Source organism: Colius striatus, chromosome 4 (assembly GCF_028858725.1).
Source record: "Colius striatus isolate bColStr4 chromosome 4, bColStr4.1.hap1, whole genome shotgun sequence".
Taxonomy (NCBI): Eukaryota; Metazoa; Chordata; class Aves; order Coliiformes; family Coliidae; genus Colius; species Colius striatus.
Window position 1 is genome coordinate 1,889,228 of NC_084762.1, and position 23,080 is coordinate 1,912,307.

The 23,080-nt window shown below is 43.5% G+C and overlaps 1 protein-coding gene across 1 annotated transcript in view; it reads left to right on the forward strand.

Annotated features, from left to right (window-relative positions):
* Positions 1–12,060: 12,060 nt before the first annotated feature.
* The window catches only part of SLC9A3 (solute carrier family 9 member A3), a 45,087-nt gene continuing 34,067 nt past the window's right edge, over positions 12,061–23,080 (forward strand). Inside the window, exon 1 of the mRNA XM_061995745.1 lies at positions 12,061–12,256. Within this exon, the coding sequence (XP_061851729.1) occupies positions 12,061–12,256 (196 nt within the window). The remainder of the gene's footprint in view (positions 12,257–23,080) is intronic.

Genomic DNA, 23,080 nt, shown 5'->3' on the forward strand with positions numbered 1-23,080 from the left:
GTGTTTGCTCCAGTTGAATTTCCTAAGTTTTATCAGGCCAGTGACAGCAGTCTGGCTGAGGGGGAAAAAAAGCAGCACTTTGGAGTTTGAACACAGGACATAACAAATGTTTTGAAGGTGCAATGTAGCATTACTCCTCTCTGCAATGATGGCAGCCTTTAAGTCCTAAAGCAAATCCATTTGAGAAACCAGACAGGGTACCAGAGTGTCTTTGTCTGCTTGAAAAGCAAATTAGACTTCTGAACTAACTTTACACTCAGTTTTGGATTAGGATGATCACTAAATTGCTATGGATTTAGGAATATCCTGATCAGAGTGGGTTACAAATTGCTGTGAATCACAAAGGCCTGAGTTTGAAATGGTGTTGATAGCAGTAATACAGAATGTGGCTAGTGAAATAATCAGGCAGGTGATGTGCCCCTTGCAAAAAGTGCTTTGCACACCCCAGAGCTGTGACAAAATAATGTAAGAAGGAGACTTCCAAGCCAGTAGCCGGGTGTTGTGATGCTATATTGAAGTAAAGAACCTAGGAAGTGTCTTCTGTAACCCCCCAGTAAGTCCATGACATTGAATTCAATGAGCAAGTAGGTTTCATCCTTATGCTTGTGATTTAACATGCGTGAGCCTGACACAGTGCAGGCACAGAAACAACCACAGAACACTGCCCAGTGATGTGCATCCTATGATGATGATGATGCCATTTGCTTTCTCAACAACACAGTGTACTGTAACCTCTAGCTGATATTTATAAAACAAGGCATCTTTCCTTACCACCTCTCATTTTGGCTGAGTTTTTGAGGTTATTTCCTTAACTGAGCTGTATGGATTGGTTTCGTGTAGCTGACTTGGAGGCGTCAAGGAATTAACTTATTCCTTCCTTCAAGACTTTTAAAGTGATGAATCTTCCCTTTGTTCTGTTATGGGTTTGGGGCTTCTTGAAATGTCTGTGGCCATTGGAATTAAATAACTGAAAGCAAAGGCAAACATTTCTTAATGGATTAAAAGACATACTTTTCCCTTCCTCAGTTTTCAGCTGCTTCTTCTGTCAGTAATTCATTTGTCCTGCACTCCTTATAGAATCTTCTCATGTCTGGTTAAAAAAAACCAAAACAACCAAACAATAACAACAACAAAAAACCTCCAAAGCACAAAAAAGCCCCCTTTCTTGAGTGTCTTCAATACCAGGTGAAAAAAAAGGAGAAAAGCCTTAATTTCTAGGTAGCTTTATGATCCCAGACAAAGGCTTATTCCACAAGTAACAAATACTGGTCTCTGCCTTCCCAGAATGCCAGGGGCAGGACAAATGAAATATTGACAGAAGCTGCCATGAGCTACCAAATCATATTTTCTGTAGGAAGACTTTTACTGGCCAGGTTGAAGTGCACATGTGTTTTCCATACAAAATCAAGTGCAGTAAAGCAAGTTTTCCAGGGAAAAGGATGTAACAGTAAAGTCAGGGTTTGTAGTAGGTTTTTCTGCTGAATGGAAGCTTGTGGTTTCTGTCAAAACGTTTCAAATGATTTATAAATGGTAACATGCAGGAGGTAAAAAAAAAGGAGATAAAAATATGACAGGTAAGCAGATCCTTTTGCTAAGGGTGTATTTCCCCCTCCTCTGTAATATCCATAGTGGGGTAGTTGCTGTATTCCATTTCCTTAAAGCAATACAATTTACAAAGACCCCCAAGAGAGACAAGAATGACAGAGATTCTGTTGAGCTTTGTGTTTGATATCTGGGAAGTTGCTCATAGCTGCGGAAGAACAACATGTAGAAGTGGCTTTGTTGTTGGTGTTGCATTTGTTACATTGCCAAGATTAGAGTTGAATTTGAAGATTACAGCTCGGTTTGCAAGCTAAAGCAATGTCTTATTTGATCTAAAATAAGATCACACTCTCTTCAGTTCAAAAGAAAACACCAAGTCGGTCGCTTTACATAACTGTGAAGCTGCAAAGAGATTTTAAGCCTTTGCAAATGGTGCTGCTGAAAACAAGTTTTGGGCTGATACAGTTTACTGGGTAGCAGTTGATTGAAATCTTTTGAATCAGTAGCAATCAAGCCCTGATCTCCAACTATGAGTTTAACCACTCCCTGGTTAAAGATGCTTTCATTTCAAATGTGTTTCAACCTAAATAGTAGCAACTTCCAATGTAGCAGGCTTAAAGACAGGCAAGTGTGGTTGCATAGTGAGCTCTGTGATACTGTGAAGGGATGTTATGTTACTAAAGCTAGTCAGGGAAAGGTAAAACTGTGAGGGAATGCGGCTTCAGGGCTGATGGAAGTCAGTATTTGGCTGAGGAAGGCGGGATCTGAACTACCACTCATAAAATTCTAAGTAAATTCTTTCAACTCCAGAACAAGTTTTATGTAAGTAATTTCTGTCAACTCAAAACAACCAACCAACCAACCAACCCTGGCACATGTTTTAGCAGTGGGAAGGGTGTTAGAATCAAACAAAACAACACAGAAGTTGAATATTTGGCTCACTGTTTTTCTCCCGGGATGGTAAGAGTCTTACTGAGATGGCTAAATCATGAAAGCAGGCTCCCTTAACCCTGCTTTCAATATAGAAGCATAAAGAGACACCCTCAGCAGGTAATGAGATTTTATTTTGGCATATCTGGAGTTTCCCCATGGACAGTCTGTGTCTTTTCATTGGATACAGAATGCTGAAGTGAACGTGGCCCTACCTTCAATGACGTATGGAATGTAAAGCTAAATGAACCTGTACCCAAATCCCAGGTACCAAAGTGGTGATTCAGAATGAGGCAGCGCTGAGGAAGTTGGGAAGCAGGGGGAAAAATATCTAAAGAGCACTAAAGATGATATGGTTGAAGAGGACAGTAAGAGATTGTGTGGCAATTGCACATGGTATAACGACACCGGGAAAGTTTTGTTCTTCCTATAACAGCAGGAACAAGGAAATAGTCAGTGAAGCTGTGAGATAACAAATTCAATACTCATGAACAGGAAAAATAAATCAGTCAGTCCCATAAGTACAACCCTGGAAATTAGAGGTGGGAACACCAAAAGCTTTGGCATTGCTCATGGCTGCTGTGTTATTCTGAGTGAATAAAAGCACTGACATCTTCTACTCCAGGCTTAAATGCTTCCTTATTTTATGAGGATGTCTCTTGCTTATATAGAGCCTAACCATTCCAGGTTTTGTCTCAACTCAGCCCCTGCTGATGGTTTCTGACATGGTTTTTAAACTGTGTTGTTCATACACTACTGCATTCCACCTCAGAAGCTTTCTGACCTGTCAGAAACCTCCCCTTTGTGCAGAAACTGACACTGCTTGGCTGCTTTTTCCTTTGCTGGACCATTTGCTAGGTCATGAAGTTTCATGGCGAATCACCACAGCTAGAGCTAAGTGTGATGTGACTGTAAGAACATAGGAAAGGTCACCCTGATTCAAACCAGTCACCTGGTCCTCTGACAGTGGCAAATACCCGGTGCCTAGGAAGGAGCAGTAAGTAAGAGCAAGGTAAGTGTGTCTCTGGTATTTTCTTCCTGGAAGGGAACTGTGAATTTGTTACTGCAGTTTTAGTTTTGATTTCCAATTCCTACTCCAGTTTTGAGCAGCCTTCAGGTTTGGAAGGTGCCTTGGAAGTAGCTAACTGGGATTGACTTCTTCTTTCTCCATAGATTATAGTCTAGAGAACATGAAAAGAATTTCAGTGACTTATTTCCACTTTCTTCCTCTTTCCTCTCCCCCACAGCCTATAAACCATTACAGACATACTCCCACTGATATAACTCGAAAGTAAACATGATTTTATGAATGGTGTTGTATTCATATCATCAGCTAAGTTATCATAAACCTATTTAAATGAGAGCAAAATGTAATCTGCCATAATCATCCTGGGAGAGGAGGAAAAGGCATTTTCTCAAGAGGAAAAAAAATGAGAAACAGAGATGTTTACTAATATTTCTTACAGAAATCTGTCTAAATATTGAGATGTTCCAAAGGCTGGAGTTGTCATCCATACAGAGACAGATTGTATTGAAAAGACATGATGACAATGAGTAATGTTAACACAATGAAACCCCACACTATAAAATGAAAGATAGTGCAATAGCAACAAGACCATGGCCAGCGAGGCAGCAGCTCGTTCATTGGAAAGCAGTGGGAAAGTGTAGGACTTGGCTATGTTGATTTCAGGATGAGTACTGTGAGAGGCTCTGGCATGTAGCTGTTATAAACAAATGCCATGCCAGTGCAATCCAGGCCATATGTTTCAGAGATGAGTCGGGAAGAACTGTTGCCATCCTACGAGGAGGCTTAGTAAAACCTCGTTTGTGCATGTTCTGGTGAGCTCTGTTCAAGAAGAGTTAGTTTGAGCTTCTTTTCAAAGAACTGCTCCAGTGGTTAGGGAAAGGAGAGTCTGACTTACAAATGCAAATTAGCTTAGGATAACCTCGTTTAAGTTAAGAGAAAAGCTGAGAGAGAGTATGACTCCTTTTATAGGGTAACAAATATTAGAAGAAGAAATAATGGTAAAGGACAGTGCTCACATCACAATAAATGGCTTTCTGATGAAATGTAGGCTAGAAAAAGATATGAATCCCTACCCAGCAGAAAGGATCTGAGGTAACATTTTCAAGACAATGTGTGGTAAGTTTAGGCAGCAGTTTAAAACACAGTGTGATGCCTGTAATCCCAGGAGACCCCATTTAGCGACCAGGGCAGCCCTCCTAGGGAAGATGTCTCTCCCTTAAGTATTATCTGTGTTTCCATGCATTTTTCTTGGCTTTTTAAGACAAGAATAGAATACATAAAGTTTCATGATGTCCAGAACTGACACTAGGCTGGTGAGGACCTTTCAGAGCAAGTACCTCGGATTTTAGCATCACTCACTTCAGGACTGCACTGCACTGAAAGCACAAATGGCTTAACAAATGGACACAGGAGGAGAACAGTAAGAATGTGCAGCCTTAGGAGCAAGTGATGGGGTTGAATCTTTAGCCCCAGATGCAAGTCCTCCAGCAGCTCCCAAAGATGTTGTGTGTCCCAGAGTCATTGTATTGAATGGTGCCTCCAAAGCAGCTACGGCAGTTAAAATTCAGAAAGGTTTTACAAAGGACTTGTTTGCCACATGGATTCTTACTCTCATGCAGCAGATAAAATGAAGAACTCTTCTCTGCAGCTGTGCAGCTTATGCTTCTGTACTTCCAAAAGTGTGTCTGTGCAGGAAGCAGTTTAAAACACATTAGTCTGATAAAACATGGATCTACTGTGTCGTTTTCTTTTTATACAGCTTCATGAGAGTAATGTTGTAAGCAGCTTCTTTCTTGTTTTCACTTTTTCTCGATAATTCCAAGATATTATTTGATCCTAAAAGAATTTCTTGAAAAATCAGTCACAATAATTCTGATCAAGGCTTCCAGATGCCAGAAATGGCTCAAAGTGGATCAATGCAATGAATTCAAGGTGATAGTGTCAAATTATTTTGCTTAGAAAATGTCCCTTTTCCTCTTTACACCTTTGTTTACCTCAGTCAGTTTATGGCTGCTTTTTTGGTGCTGTGGAAGTGCACATGCTGCACCTCCTGGCCTTTGGAACTGCGCTGAGATAAGCAGCAATCCAGTTCAGATTCCCTCAATCCAAGTAGAGAGCCTTTCCGCTTCAAAGAGCCTCTGTCACTTTTCCAACAGTTTTTAACACCCCACTACTGTGCAACTGGCTGCAAAACATGTGCTGAATTCCTTCTCAACCAATGTCTGAAATGCCACCTGCAAACTTCTTCCACCTGATCTGTTTTGTGCCCTGTTATAATAAACGCTCTGAAGAGCCCAAACTGATTGAAAACCGGTTCTTTGGGGTTTCTTTTCCCTCTGAGACTGAAGTTTCAGCAACTGGTTTTGTGTCAATGCAGAACAAAACTAAATCAAGACTGCCTCAGTTTCTTTGGAGAGGTGATCAGTGTCTGGGCATTCACCTGAAAGATGGGATTCAAAGTTATAGCTTTGCACTGAATCAGGCAGATTATTGCCTGTTGTCAGCTCTGAGGTTGTTCCTTCCTCTGTGGCTTTGAGCAGGAGTATCATTTTGATCCTGTGAACACTTCCTGATGAAAGATTCATAGACATGCATCAGGTTAAGTGTTTTGATTGTCCTGAACTGAAATCATCCAACAAATCTCCCCACCACCCCCAATGCAGCGTTGTGAAACATCTGCAGCTTTTCATCGACAAGGCGTCTGGTTTGTTGACCAAATTGCCATAGCCAATATCTCAAGCCATAAGTTGTGTTGGCATGGGGGGGTTTTTTGCTTGCATTGGAATTAATTGAATTATTTGACTCCTTGGTTTACTGGATTTAGGTTCAAAGTAACTGCTAATTACTACATGATCACTGCTGCAAGTCAGCCAAGGTTCACTCTGCTTTATCACCATGCAGATAAAGAAAAGAAAGAAAAATAAAGCTTTGCTCTCAATGTCCTTCACAAATATTTCCTTCATGTGTAGTGACAGAGAGGCTTAAACTGGGCATTTTGATGTCAGGAGACATCCTGAAGGTGTGAGCAGCTTTAAACCAGCATCAGATCCAAGCTGCATCCCCAGGGGTTACTGGGTGCTCTGGAGCCCGGGCAGGCTGCGGGGTCACTCCCTCTGCTGGGATAACCTCCGGATTGCAACAGGTAAGCAAATACTGTCCTTGAGTTTTCACATGCTGGTTAAGCCATCCCTGCCCACCCCACAGCCCACCGACAGGAACGAGTCGTGGGGTGATGGTGGCCGCTCTGCAGCCCTCAGCAGGGCAAACAGCAAGCCCCCCTGGCCAATTTGGGGGTGGGGGGAGTCTCCATCTGCAGATATCATAGATCATAGAATAACTCTGGTTGGAAAAGCCCTTTAAGCTCATGGAGTCCAACCCCTCCCCTCTCCCTGCCAAGCCCATCACTAACCCTCAGCACCTCAGCTTCACAGCTTTGGGATCCCTCAAAGGATGACTCCACCACAGCCATGGGCAGCCTGTGCCAGTGTGTAACAACCCTCTCAGGGGAAAAGTTCTTCCTTATCCCCAATCTAAACCTGCCCTGGCACAACTCAAGGTCATTTCCTCTCATCCCGTCTCTCATGGCTCAGGAGCAGAGACTGACCCTCCTCTCTGGCCACAATCTCCTGTCAGGGAGTAGCCAAGAGAAAGGAGGTCTCCCCTCAGCCTCCTCTTCTCCAGGCTGAACACAGTCACCATGACTTCTGTCTTGAGTGCAGGATGTACATTTGTGTTGGTGAAGCTGGTGTGAATACCTGGAAGAAGGTCATGTAGTGAAGAAAGCTGAAACAGAGAGTCATGTGGGAGCTGAAGTACTGGGGTGAAACAGCATACACAAAGAGCATCTTGAGTGTTCCTTAGGTCCCAGCAGTTGGGATTTTTTGCTGAGTATTGACTCATGAAGAGGAAGGAGGGCAGAAACCAGCAACACAGAGAAACAGGGTAGGAGTGAGATGTCAAAAACATGGGAATGCAAACAATGCAAGAGGAAAGAGTGGAAAAGGCAGGATCTCCCAAGGAGCAAGAGATCCTTGGCAAGGAGTGAGCCCAGAAGAGTCTCAATAAACAACAGAAGGATTTTGACTGAACTTGGACCTTCAGGAAGGAGGATTTTTAGTACATTTGGCATTTTATGAAAGTTCTTTTTTTCCCCTTTGAACATGATATAGATGCATTAGGTATCTGGTGCTGTGTAACAACTTCTTTCCCTGTCCCATTCCCTTTTCACCTCTTATTACACTCACACAGATATAATCCCTTAAGGAGGGGGTCAGCCTTAACCGGGGTCATAGGTGGGGTTAATGTTTGTCACTTGTACCCTCTCACTCCTGCTAGATTAGCTGCTAATCTAATACAAACCTGGAGGTTCATTAAAAACAATGAGAGCTGTGGACCAGAAAAATCTCACCACCTGCCTGAAGTGCCTGCCATTTCCAAAGAGATGGGAGGCTGAAGATGAGGGGTTTGGTGAAAATCCCCTCCACTTACTGTCTTTAAATTCAGCCATGTCTTGAAATGAGTGGTGAAAAGTCCAGCTAACTTCCTCTGCCATCCTACTTCCCAGCCAAATCCATTTTCACCTCCCTCTCTGCTGCATTCAGCCTCACCCTAGTCTTCATTTTGTTCTCTTAAACTGCCACTAATGTGTGGGGGACTGATGTTAGAGGCTCCTATTCATTATGGTGTAACCTAATGCTCTGCAACATTGCTCAGCAATATTTGCCCAGCTCCTTGCAGCATCACCTGGCACAGCTGCACTCACTTTGTTTGGGGACCAGTTGTCAAAATAGCTCTTGAATCAAGCAAATTCACTAGAAATTCACAGGGTTCTGCACGCATCTGCATAGAAACCCCATTCTTTTCAGCAGTTATGTTGGTACAGTGCCATTCACAACCACTACTGTCCTATTTAGATATGTATGCAGTTGGAATTATGGCATAAAATACATGTTAGAACTGTATTCCTTTCCAAATCTTACCTTAACTTGCTTATACATTTAATAGACATTTCTATAAAGAGAGAGCACTTTCCTGAGGAAAGACAAGGACGGTAGTAAGTGATTTGTGCTGCATCAGGAGATGTTTCACAGTTTCTTTTCCAATCCTCCACTACTTAGATTTCTTTATTTTCCTCTCTGAAGTGCCTGTGTTCCACAGGATTGTGCTGCTTAATTTCACCTCAGCTGAAACAAAATTGTTTCTAATATTCTATTATTCTAATATTCTAATATTATTCTAATAATAATGAAACTAATATTGAAAGTAACTGGGAAGGAACTAGCCCATGCACCAGGACAGACTGGGGATTGACCTGCTGGAGAGCAGCTCTGCAGAGAGAGACCTGGGAGTGCTGGTTGGTGATAAACTAACCATGAGCCAGCAATGTGCCCTTGTGGGCAAGAAGCCAATGGCATCCTGGGGTGCATTAAGAAGAATGTGGGCAGCAGGTCAAGGGAGGTTCTTCTCCCCCTCTACTCTGCCCTGGTGAGGCCTCATCTGGAGTCCTGTGTCCAGTTCTGGGCTCCCCAGCTCCAGAGGGACAGGGAACTGCAGAAGATAAGCCAGTGCAGGGCTGCCAAGATGAGCAGGGGACTGGAGCATCTTTCTTCTGAGGAAAGGCTGCAGGAAGTGGGGCTGTTTAGTCTGGAGAAGAGGAGACTATGGGGGGATCTCATTAATAGTTACAAATGTCTAATGATGGGTGTCAGGAGGTTGAGGCAGCACTTTCTTCCATTGTATCTAGCAACAGGGCAAGAGGTAATGGGATGAAGCTGGAACACAAAAAGTTCCATTTAAACATAAGCAAAAACTGTTTTACTGTTGAGGTGAGGGAGCCCTGGCACAGGCTGCCCAGGGAGGGTGTGGAGGCTCCTTCTTGAGAGGTTTCCAAACCCATCTGGGCACGTTCCTGTGCTCCCTGATTGAGGGGAACCTGCTTTAGCAGGTGAATTGGACTAGATCTCTAGAGGTCCCTTCCAACCTCAACTATTCTCTGATTTTATTGGTGAGTTCATGCATATTGAGTTGGTTTAACACGTACTGGTGTACCTACAGGAGTCCAACCTGCAGGAACACCAGCTGCAGCAGAAGTTTGAAACACAGCATTAAAAAATCTTTACAAATCCTAAAATTCTCACAACATCCTTTAAGGGTGGGTTGTTGGGCATTATGCTTTTAACTGAGGGACACATTAATGTTAGTTTGCCTGTGCTAAGATGGAACTTCCAACGTCTTTTGTTTGCTGATACCGGTTTACCTGCACCAGCAAACTCCAAATTGTCACGTAGCAAAAACTCAGTTGCCACAGGCACTATGGTCATGAGTAGAACATTACCTAAGGGCAATCAGAAGCACGATCTCAGCTGCTGCTCCTCCAAGTGCTTTGTTTATCTATAGAGAAGTTCCACTGGAGAAGGCTTTCTAGAACAGCTGCAGATATCCATGAACTGTGACACTTTTGTTCTAAGCTGGTTAGCTCCAAAACTCCCAGGAATGGAGGGTTCTTTTTGCTAACCTGATGATTATTCACATGTACAGGATGGGACACCTTGGCAGTTGTGGTGGATGCTCTCTTATCAGCTGCAGCTGACATGTTTATTTGTGATTCGATGATGGCACTTGGAGTAAGTTGTGATAACAGCGCTGACAGCCTGTCTCTACTAAAGTCCATTGTTCCCCTAATATCAGCAAATGGCACTGATGTTATCAACTGGGAACAGTGACAGATTACAGAGATGATCAGCAGCTAATTACCCTCGACTGTACTTCTTGCTCTACAATGGCAAGGCACAAAAATGTGCCTGAGCCATTTGTAGAACCTTTAAAAACACCTGGGAGCAAATTCTAAAGGACGTTTGTGTGCCTAAGTCAAGGTAAAAACACTACAGATAGGATTTCACTTGTTAGACACTGACACCCTCTCCAGGTCTTTGTCTACAGCATTTCCTAAACATAAAGAAGATTTTTTTTGTGCTCTGATATGCCTCCTAAAAAGAATTGCAGGTTCCATCTTCAGATTGGCTCCTAGTTCAGAGTATTCTTGCTTAATTTTCTTTCCCTTTAAGCAATGAAGAAGCAGGGGAAACAGAAAAAGCCAAGACATTTCATTGTTTGAAGAGAAGGTCCCAACACAGGGCCTGGACTTGCTTTGGGGTAATAATAACTGAACCTTCAGTGCATTAAATCAAGAGGGTTCCTGAGCCAAGTAAGATTGTTATGTGACATTGACAGACACTCTTTATAACTATGGCATTCTATGGAAATGTATAGTTTGAATCAACCAGTTCATTGTTTTGTATTTATTGTTATCATCATGGTTACAGTAATAGTTATTTACTGATTGTGTAGGTCACTTTGAAAAACTACTTAGCATCTCTCCAGGCTGATTGAAATAATCCAAATAACCTCTTCCCAACGCCTTGGAGGAGAGCTTTATCATGTTCGTTTCTCAACTCTCGGTAAAACCGGCTGCCACCTAAGTAAGGGGGTAGTGTTTTCCTGCAGAAAGTCGCAGGAGCAGCGGGCTGCACATGAGGCCAGCGGGATTGCTTCAGAGCACAGAGGCCGGGAGCTGCCGTGGCGTGTGGGAAGGTGCGCCCAGCTCTGTCTGCTGGGAACACGCCGCTTTGCTGCCTTTTTACTGCAGGGTGATGCTTATCGCTGCTCTACAACACACAACAGGACACGGGGAGAAGAGAGGTGGCTTCAGTGGGAAAGTGAGACCCTTCTGAAGAGGAAAAGAAGCCGGTTTTAATGTAGGACATCTTAACAAGCAGCTGCCAGCACCCCAGCAGGGCGGAAGGCAGCCCTCGCCTGGGGCCGTTTCCCAGCACCGCGGGCAGAGATGCTCTCTGGTGGAGAGAGGGAAAGATGCTGTCAGCGATCTGCCGTGCCCTCCGGTGAGCTGGATCCTAAGGCGATGTGAGGCTGAGCAGAGCTACGTCTTACCGCGGCGTGAAGCCGAAGAGCAGCGCGGCGTGCCTTTCCTCTGTGGCAAAGGGCTAAGGCAGCGTGTCTCGGCGGCGAGGCAGAGCCCGTCGGGCAGCGCATGCACAACGCCCCACTCCTGCAGCTCCGACGATGCGGCCGCGGGCTGAGCACGGACTCCGGGGATCCCTCGGCTGGCCATCAGCTCCAAAAGCCCGAGGCCACTTCTTATCAACCCCTCCCATGTGCTCAGACGCCGGTCCGGCGGACGCAACCCGTCATCCCCTCGGCGGGAGGGATCCCGAAAGGTGCCAGGTCGGGGCATCGCTGTCCCCGCACCGCAGCCTCCGCGGGAGCGGCGGGAAAGCTCCGCCTCCGCCCCGTCGGCAACAGCCTGATAAAGGCAGGTGCGGGCAGGCAGCAGGACCCCAGCTCGAAGCATCCGCCTCCGCACGCAGCCCCCGACCCCTCCGTGCCCACCCCAGGCAGGGCACCCGCCGGCCCATCCGCCGGCCCGCCGGCCGCGTCCCCTCGGGGCGACGGGGACCGGCACCGCCACCTCGCCCTCAAGGACCTCCGAAGAGGCGGGATTTCTCCGGGAAAGGGAAGCGGGATTGCGTTGTGTGGCTTTGGAGATGAGGCAAGGATCTGCAGTGGGGTTCCTCCTGGGGCTGATGGCTCTCCCAGCGGCGCTGGGACAGAGAAGCTCGGGAAGCCCTATAAATAGCAGCGAGCATCAAAGCTTTGCCATCGTCTCTTTCGAATGGGATCACGTCAAGGACCCTTATGTCATTACGCTCTGGGTACTCGTGGCCAGCTTGGCCAAAATCGGTGAGTCTGAAGTTCTCTATTAATACGTGTCCTCTCTCCTTCCCCTTCCCCCTTCCCCTTCTCCCACCCGACGTAAACGAAGAAAGCTTATCGCGAGTCCGCTGACCCGTTTTCAGGGGGTTTACTGTACTCTGTCCTGATTTCATAACACCGAGCAGTGTGGTTCTCCCCCGCCCCAGTGGGTTACCCGGTTCATTCTCAGCGCGCAAGGCTGTGGCTCCTGCATCTGACTCTTTGCAAACCCTGGCAATTCCTTCAAACTTTGCCTTGCCGTTGCTGCCGGGGGGGAGGTAGGGAAAAAAAATCACAGAAGTGAAAGAGCAAGCCGGCTTTAGTGTTTGTACAGTCCCCGTCCCAGTTTACAACGTGCTGTTCTGCCGTTTATGATTGGTAGCTGTATTAGCGAGCACCGTCCAAAACAAACACCGTAAACCGCGCGTGAGAATTCAGCGTTTTGTGCTTGCGGAGCGCGGCGCTGGGTCTGTGAGACGGCGGCTTCTAAGGAAAGGGTTAGTGTGCGTTATCACAGCGCCTGGAGCAGCCGAAAAGGGGAAAACTGTAGAGCACGCACAGTTTCCTTCGTGGTATTGGAGTGAGGGAAAAGCGAGGACTTGCTCGGTCTCAGCTGGGTGTAGTTGAAGTGGGTTTCTCCGAGCGCTCCAACTGCCCTGTCCTGAACTCCGCGGTTTTTTTCCGAAGGCAATCTTCTATTACTAACACTGTTTGCTGAACTAGAAGAGTTACCGTTTAATGGCAATGCATTTTGTTTGCCCAATGCTATTATTTTTCACTTCTTTTACCTTCGGATCTAAACCCAGACCTCCAGTCTGGCTGACATTGAAAATGCCATTTTCGATTTTCAATAAATCACCTTTAAAGTCAGTCTCAACTCGGAAGGTCTGATCTGCTCAAAATCCTTGGCTGTACTTGCACTGTTCATACTAATTTGGGACACCAGGGTTGCATTCCATGCATTTTGCATGTCACAGAGAATGGAAGATGGATAAAGGTGTACTTAAGGTCTGGTCTGTCTAGCACAAAAGCTAAACAGTAATACTTGGGTGGAAAATGCTGTCTCCATATCCAAAGAAAACATTTAAAAAATGAGGATTGACTTACCTAAAGGTGACAGTACAAAGCATTTTCTCTCAGTGATATCTGCATCTTGGGTTTCACCTGCTTAGCCATTGATGTATAGCCAAATACCTATATCAGAATCACTGTTTACACCTAGCAAATAGTTTGTGTTCAGATGGTTGCTGCATTATCTAGATTACATAAAAAATGCAGGTTTAATTGACTTTTAGTGGTGGGTTATATCAAATGGAAAACAGATACAGGAAAAAGCAGTGATGGTGTCGAGTCCCTATAAAATGATGCTGAATAAACTAAGGGACAGGTTGCTCGTTTGAACCTCATTTATGAGATACTTCTCTAAGTAAGTATTTACTCTCTGTGTTGTTAAGGTTTTGCTGCTTTGGACATGTGCCACAGTTGTACAGAGTAAAATCACTACTGCACAACCGTATCAGTGCTGTGTCAGAAAACCAATGAAGCTGATAGGACAGTTAGATTGTCCTCTATTTAAATTGCAATAGCCTGGATTAAGATTAGCTTGGATTAAGATGAGCCATTTTGCCATGAAGTCCTCAGTATAAAGTCTTGATAAAGCACTAATTGACCTTGGAACTCAGGAGCTGAATGTTACTTCTTTCCCAGATGCACAGAGCATGTCATTTATTAGCAGATAATCTCTGTCATCAACTCCATCATTTTACTTCCCCAAAGCTCTCCAGCTTTGCTCTTTTCCCTCTTCACATTTGTAATTGCAACCCTATACCTCTCTGGACATTGTCTCTGAAGGGGCAATGGACAGCTACTGTGTTCCACTGACAGCCTATAAACGTTCCTGCTTTCCCCACCGATCACAAAGGGAACACAGCAAAGCGGGAATGTACACTCTGTTCTACAGCTTATTAATGAAGAGAGCATGAAGATGTCCAGATAAGTCAAAGAGAAAGGGAACTGAACAAACTAGCTCATCAGCCTTCTATTTGGCTTCTGGAAAGTAGACCAGTCTATCAGAAGATTTTGAATGGCAAAACTGCTCTGCTGTCTGAAAATAAGTTTTATGCATTCCAAAAGGAGACAGAAAAGATCTGAGGAAGAAAATCCACATCTGCCCTCGTGTCTCTTGCTTTACTACCTGAAGGAGGGCAAAGGTAGTGGAGTGAAAACACTGGCTTTGCTGTGCACTTTTCAGCAGGGGAGTAGCTTCTCCATGGCTACAGATGCTGGGAGAGTAATTTCACTGGTGGATGACAGGCAACTGGGTCAGCAAAGGGTGTTCTGGGAATTGCAGTTGGTCACTGGGGATGAGAAGTGTATGAGGATACTTTGCCTTCTCCTGCATTAAAGTAACCTACAGGGTTTGTGAGGTTTTTTTGGTTTGTTATGGAGGTTGTTTTTTGTTGGTTTGGTTTTTAGTTGGCTGGTTGGTTGTTTTATCATATGGTCCACAATGTTTTGTGGCTTAGGGAAAAGATGTATTTAATAGGAGATTCTTTTCTGGGACTATGTTCATGCTGTGTGCATTTAGAATGTAAACTGGTGCCAACAAGGAGTTCTGCAACAGAAACTATTTTACGTGAAATCTTGTAAGCATTCCTGAATACATGAAGCAGTGCAGAGTGTTCTGAGCTTTGTGGGAAGGAAGCTCCTATTTCATGTATTTTTGGTGTGTGTGAAGGAACAGTTCTATCTCTTGGACAAGTTCAGGTACTGCTACAAATGAAACTGTGGAAGAGTCTTCATGCAGTTGGCTTTCTCGTGCTGTGGGAAAGAAGTTAAGGTGTATCTACTATAAAAGTTCTGATGCATCTCAGTGCCCTGTTTAACATACTGTAATTACTGCAATTTATTGCATTCAACACTGATAATTCGGAACATCCCAACTCTTCATTCTAAGGTATACAGTGTTCCACCTTGGCTATTTCCACTGTTGATAGTCTCTCTTATCACTACAAATGATTATCCTAATGGGATAATGCCAATAAACTACTGACGTGTAAAACATCTTGTGCACACGAAGAAGGTACGTGGGGTACAGCTGAGCACCTCTGAGTGGACTTCAGCTGTCCACTTCCTCAGCTCTCCAGATGAAACAAGCAATACCAATGAAAAAAACTGCCACATGCATACACATATGTGTATATATACTTGTAGACCAGGACATCTACTGTGGGTACATCGATGAAGGATCCAACACTTTTAATCGACATAGTCGCACAGTCCAGTTGTGATTTCAGGTTAAAGACCCACGCACACTGACCAGCCTTGCACACGCTACCTTAGCTCACTTCATTACATGATCTCTTCTCCTTCATAGTTCTTTAGTAGATCACATCTTGAGAATAACCTTTTAATAAACAGACGTGTAGAATATACAAACAGCGACAGGAAGGTCTGCTGCCGAAAAAAAACAGACGTAGGAAGGAGATCAGAGAAACAACTTTGGAAATGAGTAGAAGGAAAAGAATAATCAGATCAGGAGCTAAAATGAGCAGGAGAAGACATGGTTTAAAGTCTGAGTTTTGTAGGCATTCATTTATGACTATTGCCAAAAAAAGAGATATATGCTTTTTACTTGGGGATATCCACTGCGTCCTCCTCTTCTTGTTCCAAGTCTTAGGGGACAGAGAGATTGTATTTTCATCTGAGGTTTTGTTGGGAAACTTGTATAATTCCCACTTGTGGTTGAAACCTTTTTATGTACTGTAACACTTTTCAGCAGGATAGTTGGTTGCTTGCCCTAGGATAAAATCAAACCTGCCTGTAAAGCAGTCCTTCTGCCTGTTTAGCCCCCTGAGCTTGCTCAACGTGGAGCACACGAGCAACTGTAAGAAACGGTGGGAGAGTGACTCAGAGAAAGGGTACATAGGCTCTTCAGTATCTGTGAGTCAAACCTCATGCCAACTGTTGTTGCTGGTATAGGTTATGCTGAGGCCAACAACGTCACAGAAACTTGTCTGCGTTGTTGCACACAAATTCTTAAGGCTTTTATAATGGATGTATGAAAGTGGGAGTGAAATTTGAATCCAAGGCAGCTGGTAAGTCTGTCTGCAGCAATGCCACAATGCATTGGAGGAGGGGGAAGAAGTGACTCGACAATGAACAAACACTTAGGAAAAGGCTGGTCTGGTGGTATCTCCAGAAGATAATGTGTCAGATGGACTTGCAGAGTCCCTCATCTCCTGAAACCCCAGAAGGACATGAGTTGTAAATCATGCTGTATCTCTGAGCTTACAGACTGATGGGCTCCTAAAATTCTCTAGTGTCTGCATGCCCAGGCCCCTTCATACTGTCTGAAACTCCTCAGACAGGAGCAGTTTCTTCAGAAGACTTTGTTAAGAGAAGCAATTGCTGTGGAGAATTTTAAGCACGTTAGGGATGGGCTGGGGAAGGAACTGTGAAATGCAGGTCTAACAACCTATCCAATTTAGACTCCTGGGGCAATATTTTCTTTGAAGAAATCGATACCCCTCCCTCCAAAGCAAACTGTCAAAACAAAAGCCCATTTGACTCCCCAAGTTTCTCCTCCTGGCATTTTAGCACTAGTGAAAAGCGTCAATTGCTCAGAGAAAGTGATTTAGGGCATTGTTTTAATGCAAGCAGAAGATGTGTTGGCAATTCTTCAGTAAATGACATCTTTAGGAAGAGCTGTTGAAGAATGCTCAGCAGAACTTTGTTGGAAGTATTTAACTGAAAATACGAGTCAGAGACTCAAATGGTGAGGGTACTACCAGACCCTGTAAAGCTTAAGCTACCAGCCTTGTCATTCATGACCTCAGTGCTTGTTTAAAACTGCTTTCATTAGCAAGTGATAATATGAAAAGGGACTTTGCATTGTGACTAGGAAGTCTGGACTTGGCTACCTTCCCTGAACAAGATAACAAGGAGAAAAAACAACCCCATCTTTTATTGTGAGCTCACTAGAAACTGGAACAGGTTGGCATATGCATTTCCTTCCTGGATACAGCCTTTTGTTATCTATCTTAAAAGCAATCTCATAAAAAATGCTATAAATTTCTGCTGGCAGCTACATATATAACTGGGGTGTCTTCATTTTATAGAGATGCTGCATTTCCCCTTGCAAAGTGCTGTTTAGAACACTCCTGAGCTTGGAATGTTGAGTACTGTAAAATCTCTGCCTGGGAAGGAATGATCTTTTTAAGGCAATGTTTTAGAGGCAGCTGACAAGAACATTTCCAACAGAGAATAATAGCATCTCCAGCCCTAGGAACAACTGTGAAAGCCATGACTTTATTAAACCCACCATCTGTAAATGGGTGCCTACCTCCACATTTCCATTTTGCTCTTGTACCTTAGTTATCCTTTGCCCATCCTTCTTGCCTCCCTAAAACACATATCTCTCTTCTCCCCCCTCCCCCTCCAAGTCTTGCAAGTCTCAAGCCTTAATTATTTAGAGTAGGGAAGAAGATATCAGGACAGTATAATTCGACAAGAATCAGATTACATCCCCTGATGAACAGCAAATGCACAAAGGCAACTTGTGTGAATTACATAAGAAAACAATGGCATTTTGGGAATGGCCCTGCATTGAATACAGTTCAGGCATGCATACCTAAGAAAGGATCTCTGCCATCAATTACTTTCAGGCACCTGTGTGCAAAGTGCTCAGCGTTCTCTGTAGAACAATGGAATCCTTTTAATGCTGTAGTTTTAGGAGTGTTGAAACCGTTGATTTACTGTCTGGGAGCTAAAGCCACTCATTACTAAGAGTGATCTGCAACCCCCTGAAGTGACTGTAAATTACTGTGGTGATGCAGGAGACCACAGGCCCTCCAGTAAGAAGTGCAAGTACCCTTTCAGGTGTGCACAGGTTCTTCAAGTCAAAGGCTCTGTGAGGTCTCCATTGTTTTTGTGGAGCTTTGTGTGTTAGAGATGCTTAGCAGGGAAGCTGGTACTGGAAATCCTGAGTTATTGCTTTGACCTGGTGGTAAGAAAGTCGCTTTTCCAGTTGTTTTGGCTCATACCAGCAGAAGTCCATCCAAAGTCATTGAGTTTCAACACGGTTACATAAAGAAAGTAAGTTTGAATTCAGTTACAAAACTTCTTTTCTTGTTATTTACCGTGTTTTACTTGCCCTGAAGTAATGGGGCAAAGAGTTACTGAGTTCTTCTGTACCTTCTGTACAGTTTGTTCTATTCCCAGATGAAGTGTTGAGTCCAAAATCATAGAATATTTCTTATCTGAATATTGGTTTTGCTCTCTCAGGAAATGGTTCTGCCTTTTCTCCTCTCTTTTCAGTAGTGCAGTTAAACTAATGTCTCAGAGAACTAGAGGCTTTAATTATCCTCCAACTCGCTAACAAGTGGCACCCATTTGAAATGACAGACCATTAAACCAGGTTTGGTAAACTGCAGAGCACTGGCCCTGCTGTAATATTTTGGTTCCTTGTGTAGAACAGCTTACAGGGGTACTCACCTCTATGAAAGGCGTGACTTGATACCCAACTGCCTGCTATGTAAAGCACTGTAAAGTCATACTCAACCTACAGGTCGACAAGGAAGAACAGGCTGAAATGGGATGCAAGACCTCAAGTGGAAACACTTCTCATTAAGGCACGAATATTTAATGTTCATTGATGACAGAGGAAAACTGGCAGAGTTTTAAAGCAGATGGATCTGGAGAGTTTTCTCCTTCCAGTAAATGAAAGTAGAAGTCATTCTGGGTTCACTTATACCTGCATTGATGACTTCTTCTGCTTTTATCTATTGAAAGAAAAATGCCTCAGCCTTTTGTCAACCCTGAATATTCAAACAGCAGTAGTCAGGCCCCACAAAGGAAAAGCTCCAAGTACATTGCAAACAGATTCTCAAAATCACTTGGTTACAGATTTTCTCTGCTTCAGTTAAAGTTCTTTAAAAGTAGGGGGGAAAGTGGAAGCTTTGCAGACTCATTCACATCCAAAAGCTGGGCTTTGAGGAAAACATTAGGTGTTCAGAAAGCTGTGAAGCTTTTAAGCCAATAAGGTTCCATGCTGAAAATGTCCCAGGTGCAAACAGAATGTAAACTATTGGAGGGACTTGTCTAAACACTGAACTGATTTCATGTAAACCATTTCATCACAGTTAAAGCATTCTAACTCCTTTATTAAATTGAATGTTGTTACATTGCTTTGGTGGTCTAACAGTATTCCAGGGACTAGATGATGTTGATATAAGACAGCCCTATGGTAGTGTAAGTACCTCAGTAGTAACAGTTGTGCTGGAGGTATAGTTGTTAAGTGATTCATATGAAAGATTGTGTTTTCCTATTTCTCTGCTCTCCCAAAGTCATCCCCAGAACTCAGCAGGATGAAACAGCTGAACACCAGAGCTATTTCAGTGGAAAATCTGGCAACCAAGTCCTATAACAGTTTAAACTTTAGACTGTGTATCAGAAGAGAAGAGCAAGCATTCAGACACTGTTTCATTCACTTGGGCATGACTACTGTAACCACTTAACATTGATTAAATGAGTTTGTTAAGCATATATATATATATATACATATATATATATATATATATAAGTTGCCAGAGCCTGGAAATCTACATCCAGATGTTCCTCAGTACTAATATTCCACTGCCATCTTAATAACTTCATAGTACCACTGTGCACCTTACATAGTTCAGGGGATGACTGTGAGATAGAGGTGAATTGGGGAAAAGTTATCTTTCCAATTGAGTCAGTTGGTGGTAAGTGATTGTGTTTCAGTCGGTGCTACACTGCTCCTGTGGTGTTCACAGACTCATGGAATGGTTGAGCTTGGAAGATATCACTGGAAATCATCTGGAACAACTCCCCTGCTCAACCAAAGTGACCTACTGCTGGTTGCCCAGGACCATGTCCAGACAGCTTTTCAATATCTCCAAGGATGGACACTCAAAATATCTTATGGGCAACCTGTGCCAATGCTCAGCCACCCTCACGGTGAGAAAGTGTTTCCTGATGTTCAGAGGAAACCTCCTGTGTGTCAGTTTGTTCCCATTGCCTCTGGTCCTGTCACTGAGCACCACTGAGAAGACACTTCCATGGTCCTTCCCTGTACTAGGTAAGTATTCCTTCTGGACCCTCCACTTCCCTGAATTGCCTCACGGGTACTTTGGAGTTCTGCCTCAGTTTCCCCATTTCTGATGGGATATTCCTCAAGAAGACTTTCCCCAAACAAGAAAATAACCATAATAACCTCAACCCAACCAGCCCATGACCATGGTGGTCTCCTGTCACTTCCTTATATGATGCTCACTTGTCTCCTGCCTGTATTTCACTCCACAAACGACTCTGCAAGCTCTGACTCTGGGTTGGCAGGCATTTTGACTATTGAACTGGTATTTTGTCAAGGGACACTGTTAGAGTGTAGATGGAGATACTTTGAGCTCAGTTATCTGGATAGATTACTTGTCATGGATGGTCATTAGTGGATGAGAGTGTATTCTTTCTCTAAGTGGAAATATTGCATAAATACTGTGTTTATTCTCATGTTTCTTTAATACTGGCTTCCAGAGAGGACATAAAACCGTGATCGTAGCTAGCTTTAAAGGCAAACAAGTAATTTAAGTTGCATGCACAATCTTTGTAGTGTAACAAACTGAGGAAGGTAGTCTACATTTTAAAAACCTGAGCAGTTTTGGGTTGATCAGTGCACTGATCAACAACAACAAAAAAGTAGGATAGGAAGTACTGTGAGAGAAAGGGCAGGATAGGAACCACAGAGGAGAGTGATGCTCTGTGTGTTGAGTTAAAATGATGTCATTAGATTGTGGGGGGAAAAGAAAATGAGCAGAAGGCATGCACACACAAATTGTAAGACAACACAAACACCAAAGTGTCTAACAAATGTATCAATCCATTTGTTATTTTGCCAATTCACATTGCTTTGTTATGGTAAAGAAGATAAACATTTGACTATCGTCAGAGGCTTTCTGTTGACACATCTTCCTTTCGTTGTCATAAACCACTGCCTGTCACAATGAAGACATCATTTGTCTACCAATATCTCTTTACAACGAATTAGCAATTTAAGAGGGTTTTCAGACTTTTCTCTACTGAGCTATTTCTCCTGGGCAATCTGTCTTCAGTGGGGCTCATCCAGTGTCTCTACCTGTCCATGCTGTGGAGTTCAGTGTATCAGAGGGTACCCCTTTAGAGGTGTGAAAAGAACATGCATAGCAAGGCTGAGTGTTCTCAGCTAACAAGGCATTTCCTAGGCAAGATGAATAGTCAGCATCACTTGTTCTCTCCTATGTTATGCTAACCATTCCTAAAAATCGGGGAGCCACCCTTCTAGCTGCCCCCAACAATCCTATAAATCCCCCTTTTATCTGTTTGTTTTCAAAGGTGGATTATATATCTGCCAGTTGCTGCATTGCTGCTGATCTGTAGGTGATGATACCTGACAGGTTTAAAGCAGTGTGGTGCATCTACCCACAGTTGCAGAGTCTGAAGTGCTTTGTGCTTTTCCATTTCAGCATTTCCCACTTTTTTTCTTTGCCTTTTTATGTCTGTGTTTCACAGTCTCTCACAGCAAAGACAAATGCTTTGTAATCCACCTTCACCCTCCCCCTCTGCTCAAGTTAATTCCATCAGTTTTCAGATGTTCTCAGATCTGAGGATGAGGTTATTACACTGCACATGAGTCTCAAACAAGGGCTGTCACACTAACCATGCAGTTAAAAGGGAGCAGCAACTACTTAATACCTAACACACTAATCTTCTTTGCAACCTGATGTTCCCTACCATTTCAGTAATCAGAAGTACATCTTGTTTTCATGCCTTGACAAAAGTGGTAATTAAAAGTGAAAAGCTAAAGCTGTTTTGCTTTGAGCCAAAACTATTCTTTTTGAGTAAAGGATCTTGATTCTTCAGCCTTCCCCAAGGAACACAACATAGCTGATCTTATTAAAAGCCATAGTTTTCAAGGCATGTTCACTTGAAAGCATGAGGATGTAAGAACAGCAGGAGGAAATATGAAGCTTCCTTCTGTTTATTGTGATTTAGAAGTAAAGATTAAAGCCAGTCCAAGATAAACCTGCCACTGTAGGTGGAAGCTCAGCTTGTGTATGGGTTCTGAAGCTCTTATGTCAGAAACAAGCTATCCAAAAGTAAGCATGAATGGGCCATATAGCTCTATTTTCCCTCACTGCCTGGTTTAGCATGTGCTCTCTGTCACTTGATTGAGGATCCCAATGTGTTGAAAGTCCATAGAATCTTATCTACATGCCCTCATCTGTTAAAATGTTTTATGGTTGTAGTGAAGTGAGATTGTACTGGAGCCAACTGCAGTGCTCGTGCTGCAGTACCTAGGACACAGAACCTGTGCTTGGAAGCCCAGTGATGACATCCATACTTTGGCAACTGCTCGTCATTTAAGAATACGATGAAAGTACAGATAAATCATCAAGCAGGTTCAATTGCTGACAAATGAAACAGATAAATTACCAAGCAGGTTCAGCTGCTGACTAAGACTCATAACTGAAACCAGTAAAACATATCCCGCCTATCGTACGATTATTTAGATGGCAGTGAAGGTTGAGAATCCATAGATTTAAAGACAAAAAGAGGCACTGCTGTGCATACACCAGGTATAACACTTGATTCATGCTGAATTCTTACTGCTCCCCAGAAAGGATTTTTTGCAGAGGTGTTTTTTTAGGAATATATGTAAAAACTTTACCCCATGTCAGGAGGGATCTGGCCATATAAGAGACATTTTCCTGTGTAAAGCAAACGAACCTATGTTGGTATGGCTGTACTGTGGAT